The sequence below is a fragment of the Chelon labrosus genome (assembly GCF_963514085.1).
Source record: "Chelon labrosus genome assembly, chromosome: 17".
Taxonomy (NCBI): Eukaryota; Metazoa; Chordata; class Actinopteri; order Mugiliformes; family Mugilidae; genus Chelon; species Chelon labrosus.
The window spans coordinates 13,563,749-13,571,877 of NC_140350.1; the positions used below are offsets into that span (position 1 = coordinate 13,563,749).

The window sequence follows — 8,129 nt, forward strand, 5'->3', positions numbered from 1 at the left end:
ATTTTAAATAAAACAATTTTTTTAAATTACTTAATCAACTATTCCACAGTTAATTAACACACTTAATTTATGACGCACTGTTCCTGAACTGAGGTGTAATAATTGAAATAACATGTTCACATAGTCATTGTCTTCATAGCATTACCTACCTAAACCCCATTAAGCAATCGAAGAAAGTTTATCATTTCCATGTACAATCTAATATCACATGTAGTTTATGTAGTCAGATTTACATACATACAGATTACTGTGTATTTGATTTTTCTAACAACAACAGAAAATGTTTACATATAACTCTACTCCACACTAACATGCAGACACTCAGTGTATCCCCAGGAACCCGAGGGCTGTGATGCTAATGCAAAGAAGAAAAGACTGAACAGCTCTGGTAGACAAAGATACAACTGCTGCTGCTGATGGATCCTGCGGGCTGCTAGTGGTCACAGCCTGTGTGACCGTTGATCGGACAGTGTAGATACAGGAGCCTATGTTACCCACCCCATCCACAACCAGCAGCTCCACGTCAGGAGAACAGCAAGATGAGCGGTAAGACACAAGTGTTATGTTCTCGTTGCCGGCTGCCAGGCTGGTGTTCATGGTCCCGTTACCTTGTCTGAGGTCCACACGGCTGACACCCGTCCCATCAGCCCCATCAGTCACCTGAACAGAGAGCTCCCACGCAGCTGAGCTACAGTCTTCAGAGCAGTTGGACTGTAGGCTGAGCAGCTGACACGACGGCTGAGTGAAATCAGTCACCTATGAGGAGGAATTAAGTGGATTAAGGCCTGAAATGAAGAGTGAGTCAATTCATTGCCTTAATATTTATTGAAATGTAATTTTCAAATGTGGCATTACCGTTGAAAGAACAGTGAAACGCATCACAACATAGTTGGTGTCTGTTCCTCCAGGAGCCTCGGCCTCAATGGTCAGGGTGACGTCAGTACCAGACAGGGTGTCAAGAGGTGCTGTGATGTTCACTGTACCGTTCGCACTGCCTCCAGCCTCCAGGGCTAAACTGGATGGGAAAGTTGAATTAAAACCTTGGTCATTGGTAGCTTGGATAGTGAAGTTTCCTCCGGAGCTGCGAGTTGTCACAGAGAAGGGAACTGAAAGTGGTGTTCCTGGTACCAGAATACCTTCTGAATCCACCTAAAACCAGAAGGGAACAGTCATTAAAATATCACAGGGTTGGAGTGGATCTTAAAAATAAATAATATGAGTTTGCATTTGACTTACAGCAGTAATAGTCACAGCAGAAGCTCTGATGCTGGTGGTTGACTGTCTCTGAAAGAGCACTGGAGATGCTTTGGAGGCACCGCTGTTGCTCTGCCCTTTCACGAGCACAACAAACTCAACTGATGGTATAATGTCAAACCGAGCTATGAACTCTCCTCCACCCTGAGCCTCTACAGTGCCATTAACCTGCCCCGACCCTGATGATTCAACCAGAGTGACCTCTGTAACAGTGGCCAAGTTGCTCCCGACTAATGTCACCAACAGGCTCCCGTTGACACCTTCAAAGAAAAGAAAATACACTCACGTTTTCACCAAAAAATGTGCGTATCATGTGTTCAATGACCTCAATGACATTAGCTTACCAGCTGTGGGACGATTGTCTATAACATCTAACCCTCCGAAGGGGCCCTGCGACACCTCCAAAAAGTCAAACAGGAAGTCGATGGGACTCTCACCTGCACATACAAAAAGAAAATCAAATCAAACAAATCAAACAAACAAAGAAAACAAGTTCTGTAGACTAGGCCATGTGACAAATTCTTTTGGGGTGTGCATGAGGAAGCAATTTATTAATGTGATTCAGCACATATTCACAGATGTCTCACCTACAACCTTCAGTGTGTAGGGATTTGTTGATGTGGTTCTCATTTCCCACAGTCCCACTTCAGTTTGTAGCCGCAGAGTCTGGAAGTTTCCCACTGACTGGGATGCAATGATTACCGATCCTGTCGTGTTAGTGCTTTCTTGAGACGCACCTTAAAACAAAACCAGGAGTTAAAACTAAACTGAATTAATATTTAACAATTAAATAACATTTCTCTTATGTCGGCTGTAAAAGATGTAATCACCTGAGGGACTGATGAGGGTGAAGCTGACAGAGCTCCCAGTGATGTAAACTGTGAGGTTTTTTATCGACTCGTCAACTGAGAAAGTGAAACTTTCGGCTTTTCCTGAGCTCCTGGCTGCTTGCAGGAGGGTCACCTAAGAAATAAAGCAAAACTGGTGACAAGGTTGAAATTTATGAGTGCACAGACATTATTGGCAACAACCAACGGAGCAATTTTTCGATACCAGAGCGGCGCTCGAGGACTCTGTTATGAGGCTAGTGGCCTCCAGGAGCTGACTTTTTGTGACCTCAATAGCCTGGCCACCTGAAGCCTGAGCCAGGTCTCTGTAGAGCTGGGCGCCTGAAGGCACCATCCGACTGTACTGCTGTTGCTGATTGTCCTCAAGCTGCCTTCGACGGCGGAGTCCAAGAACGTTAGTAATCATGAAGTTCACCTGAAAAAAAGAAGAAAACATCAGAGCCACTCTTAAACAGAAAGACCTTTGATGTGACGGATAGATTTGTTTCCTTAAATATTGTGTAGGTCTCCCTTGTGCCTCCAAAACAGTTGTGACTTTGGGTCCTATGGGTGGAGAGGAGGGCCCTCTGTGGATCATCCCACAGATACTTCATCAGTTAGGGATCTAGTGAATTTGGAGGCCAGGTCAACACCTTGTGCTGTTCTTCATGTTTTTTGAGTTGTTCCTAAACTGTTTTTGTGTGTGTGCCTGTGTCAGGCTGCATTCTGCTGGGGATGGCTGCTGCCATCAAGGAGTGTCATTGCTATGGAGTGGGGGTGCCTGGTCTGGTCTGGTCTAGGTGCATGGTACAAGTACCATCCACATGAGTGCCAGGTCCAAAAGTTTCCCAGCAAAACACTGAATTATCACATTCTCATGTCAGTAGTTTGGCTGTTGTGGCTGATCGGTGTATGTTACTGTGAGAAAATGTTTTAATTGTGTTCTACTCACCACTGACTTGGTCCTCTCTATGAGTGCAATCACTGAGCCTTTCAGGTGTCCATCTTTAGCAGCCGCATCCGTGAAGACAAAGATTTCAGAATTAGATGGAGCGGAAGTTAATGCCAGCTATAAATAAATAAATAAATAAAAAAAATTATAGTTGAGTTAATTTAATGTCTTAACATCAAATCTCAAAGTCTCAAGGGTCAATGATAATAGAGCACCTGAAGTCCTGAAAGACTCATTTCTGGTGCATCTCCACCACCGATTGCTGACAGTGAGTTAAGATAATTTATGAAGACTTTTGGATCTGAAGTCTTCATCACTGGCCCAAAATCTATCATCAAAAAGAGATACAAGAAAGAAATATGTCATTATTATATACCTTTTGATTTTTGGGCACTTTTGTTTTTTACTACTACAGCACATTAAAATCTGATGAAATTACATACCAGGATCGTTGAACGGTACCAGAATGTAAATGGAAGGCTCATCTTCTGTTCCCACTTTATTGTTGATTATAGAGGAAGTGACGGTCCTCACTACTTCAATGTCATCACCCATGCTTCCTGTCGTGTCGACCACAAAACAAAGAGCTTTTCCTTTCGAGATTCCCATCATCCTGAAGGATGAAAGTGGAAAATAACCATTTTTATTCACTTCTTTACAGTAAACAGCATAGTTAATCTAACTGAATGAATGGGCTTCCTACTGTAGGAAGGGTCTGTCACCAGCTGCCCCTCGAATGTCCTCAAGCAGCTCTCTGGTTGCAGCAATCGCCAGGTTTGCAGCTTCAACGTGGAGATATCCATGGCTGGAGCTGGTAGAGTCTTTGTTAATGCCACCTCTTGGCGTACGTAAACTCGTAGCATCACCTTTACCACCATGGCTGCATTTTCCTGTTCACCATTAGAAAAAAAGGTTTTTACATATATTGTAGAATGTGTAGAGTTAATTATTTTATTTATCAGAAAACTCCACAGACAAAGCACCAGGTTGTGACCTATATTTACCATTATATATTTTTGCAAAATCATACTAGTTTCAATAATAAAGACCATGTCCAGTTGATGTGAAGACGTTTACCTTTGGGTTTAAAAGGGAGAAGACCAAAATATCCTGAGGTGAGTATCTTCTGCGCTAAGACATCCTCCAGGATGTTGTTCCTGCAGACGCTTTCATCACAGTTGCGACAGGTTGCTCTGCTTTCGGCTGTAGATTAAATGCAACGCTACTGACACTGGACACTGCTGGCGGCAGTACATGCAATACAGTTTAACATCTGATGTGCAAACAGTAAGAAAAGTGAAAGAGATTTTGAAATGCAGCGATCAGCCATAACATTATGACAGGGAAGTAAAAAATACTGGTTACCCTGTTAACATGGTTCTGATAGAGAGGTGTCAGATACGTACTAACTGTCTAAGCATTGTTGCAGACCATGTTCACCCTTTTACAGAAACATTATTCCCTGATGGCTGTGGCCTCTTTTAGCAACAAAATGTGTCCTGCCACAAAGCAAAAATTGTTCAGGAGTGGTTTGAGGAACGTAATGAGTCCAAGGTGTTGACTTGGCCTCCAAATTCCCTACATCTCACTCCTGTCTAATACCTGTGGGATGTGCCAGACAAACCAGTCTGAGCCATGGAGACACCGCCTCACAACCTGCAGGACTTAAAGGATCTGCTACTAGCCTCTCAGTACCAGAAACCACAGCACACCTTCAGAGGTCTGCTTTTTTGGCAGCAAGATGGACACCTACACAACAGGCTTGACGGTGTGCATGATCTCTTTACCTGCTATGTTTCCAATGCTGCTGCCTTCTCTGATCAGATTGGAGTTTGGAAGTTTGTTTTCCATTTCCACCCAGTTACTGTGACTGTAGAAATCCTTCAGGTTTAAAATGGAAGATGGAAAAAGAAGATGTTTATGTTTTAATTGAGCTTAACCCAAAACCACAAATCTTCTGAAAACTGTACTCGCTGAATGTGTTTTCTATCAGAGGTTAAAGCACTGATTTTTCTAACTACATGTGAGCAGCAGAACAAAGTTTAAGTAAGTATGGCATTAGCATGATTGCTACACTCACTGTGTCCATCAACATGACAGCCACAGTTAGTGAAACCAGGCACGTGACTTTTTTCTTCTTTCTTGGACGTGTGCCCGTTCTACAATTTATGTCACACATATAGATTTGCAGTAGTACTAGAGTCTGTTTAATTTGATACAGGTTTGTAAATCCCTATAACACTTCTGTGGATATCAAGGTGATAATTGTAGTATTTAGAAGTTTGTTTTAAGCCTATACAATAATTACTCTAAGTATTAGTTTTTGGTGTTCATCAACTCCTGGAGGTAATATTTGAGTGTTTAGTATGGTGGCCGAGAGGTGCAAACCAACATTACAAAATGTGAAAGACTTTTACAAATGGCGAAACAATTTTACAAGTGCCGAAACACTTTTACAGCACTTGTAAATTTGTTTCAGCATTTGTAAAAGTGTTTCGCGTATTGTTAATTGGTTTTCTGAAATGTAAATTTGTTTCGCGACTTGTAAATGTTTTATGGCAATGCTATTTTGTTTTATGATATGTAAAAATGTTTTAAAAATGTGAATTTGTCTCAAGCTTTTTCACATTTTGTAATGTTGGTTTGCACCTCCTGGCCACCCACAACATTCACCATACACTCTGTAACATTGTCGAGTAGCATGACAGTTGTTTTCTGAGTGACCTCTTCCATGCCAATGACATGTGACACAGTTTTAAAATGACATTAGAATCCATCTATGTGCTTTTGACTTCTTGGATTGAAATGTAGAGTACAGTTTCAACAACATTAATTATAAGTTTTAGAAAGTAACATAAACTGTAATGGGAATTACCTGTAAAGAATGTAATATCTGTCCAAGTTTCATTGTTGCTGCCTCAAAGTTCTGTCGCTTGTTGCTGGCCTTCACGGCTGATAATCCGTCAGTGATGATCTTCTTTCCCTTTTCAAACTCTTCATTGTCAAAGTGGTGGCGTGAACTGAAGAAATTAAAAACGTCTACCTGCCAGTTCTTTGTTTTGATCAAGCAGATGGTTTGGAGGAAACTCTTGGTTGATTTTGATGCTTCACAAGCAGCTGCAGTGGACTCAACAGTAAAAGGCTGCGGCTAAACACACATACACACAAAAATACATTTATCGCAAATGGAAGTTACATGTATTCAGATCACAGAAAATTGTTTAATTTGGTTAAATTCTTACAGGAAAAATGAAGTCTTTGCCTTCGGACAGAGCCAGAGAACGGCACACCTGCACAGTGGTATTTAAGATGGCACTCTCAGTGATCTTCTGATGAGTCCAAGAGCTTCCAAATATACCAAACCCAAGAGCTCCAGTCTGCAGAAGCAGGAGACACAATGCAGCCAACCCAGACATTGCTGCACAGCCTGTCTCAGAAAATGAGACAAGATAAAAATATGTATTATTTATGAGGAATAGGAATGCCTTAATTTTTTATTTATTTATTTATTTTTTGCTTTCATTATGTTCAATAAATTACGTAAAATATATAAAATGAAAATTCTTCTAAAGAGGGACATGCCAGAAAAAGCTTGAGCACCACTGTACTAAAGAAAAGGTCTCAACTAGAGGGCGTCTGGATCATAGCATGGCCTGGATCATGAATGACATGCGTTTGTGTATGTGGGTTTGCCTAGCTCAGTCACAGGAACTAACATTTCTGCCAACGATGTGAAACTGGATGCAATAAGGATTAAGCCCACAGCCCTCTGAAGAGTCTGACACTGAGCTATACAGTTCAAGTATTTCTAATTCCCTTACTCACGGAAAATGTCACTTGTGTTTTCCTCAAGTGCAGCTATACACAGCAAATGCTGTAGAGTTAAAATTCTGGTGCTGGTGAAATCTTAGCAAAGGTAGAGTTGATTCTACTCTTTGTAGAGTTAAATGTGTTATATACAAGTCAAATAGCTGGTGTTAAAATGGAGTGTCAGAGTGTTTGTGAAGTGCAACACATTTAACTCTCTTTATTTCTACAATGAGCTCTGAACCTGGATATATCCCTTATTAACCCCGTCCATTTATTATACCTGCACCTGGACAGTCATCCTGAGAACTACCGACTGATTTTGACTGATGAGAAAACATTGTTTGGTGAATAACAGTGATTCACTTTATGTATAATGTTATGTTTGATGTAAATGTTGACTGTTAATCTTGCATTTCCCGTACAGCGCTGTATCCGGACACCAAGCTAACATTAACATTCGAGTTTACACCTATGCTAAAGTCAGTAAATGCTAATACATGTACAATTACACTAGTTAACATAGGTAGGCTATTACAGTTGTTACAGCTGATGGCAGAAACAGTAGTTAATCTAACAGACAGCGACCAAGTAGACAAAATCTGTATAACTGCGGTGGTGTTCAAAGAGAGTAAAAGTAACACTCTGTGGTGTGGACCCATACAGACAGTTTAAAAGTGTGGAGATTAACTGTGATGGTGTTGATTTCTGTATGCAAACATGCATCGTCCTTTAACAAATAAGGATAGAACATTTACCAAAATGATGAAATTCCACTGAAACATGATATTTTTTGAGTGGGTCATGACCAGCAGTGACTATTGTTCTAAACTTGACAAACCTGTTCATCAGTGGTGACTTATTTATCTGATCATTTCTGAGAGATCTGTGTACACTGCAATTGACACTTTGACAGCCTCAGAGGTAGCAACAGGTTCTTGTCTGACATTCCTTCTAGCATACATAATGCACATAACAAATGTATGATGTTATGCTGTTTCTATATTAACAGAACACCAAACGTCCGATGAAATATATTTCTGTGAACAGCTGTGACCAAGTCACAGTGATTTAAAATTTAACTTTAATTCATTTTTAAATGGATGGGCTATTAACATTGTTTAAATAAAAATCTTAAATGGACCAATACAGTTTTAGTAATAAACCCACTCTTGAAATTTACTTTATCTAAAACATTTGATCAGAAATTTCCAACATAAATGTGAAATAGAAATCATCAATTAAAAAAGCATAAAACACCTTGTAACTGCCTCTACCTTAGGTCTTGA

General features: G+C 40.5%; 1 protein-coding gene across 1 annotated transcript; it reads right to left on the minus strand.

Moving 5' to 3' along the window:
- Positions 1–211: 211 nt before the first annotated feature.
- LOC311502739 (von Willebrand factor A domain-containing protein 7-like) lies at positions 212–6,512 on the minus strand. Its single transcript, XM_084565096.1, has 15 exons — positions 6,276–6,512; positions 5,909–6,181; positions 4,821–4,914; positions 4,111–4,236; positions 3,737–3,923; positions 3,477–3,646; positions 3,249–3,361; positions 3,034–3,150; positions 2,308–2,517; positions 2,085–2,217; positions 1,842–1,991; positions 1,599–1,691; positions 1,237–1,514; positions 856–1,149; positions 212–756 (listed from the first exon to the last, which is right to left on the minus strand). Exons 1-15 carry the CDS (start codon positions 6,447–6,449, stop codon positions 322–324), a joined length of 2,847 nt encoding a protein of 948 aa, XP_084421222.1. The 5' UTR covers positions 6,450–6,512; the 3' UTR covers positions 212–321.
- Positions 6,513–8,129: the final 1,617 nt, after the last annotated feature.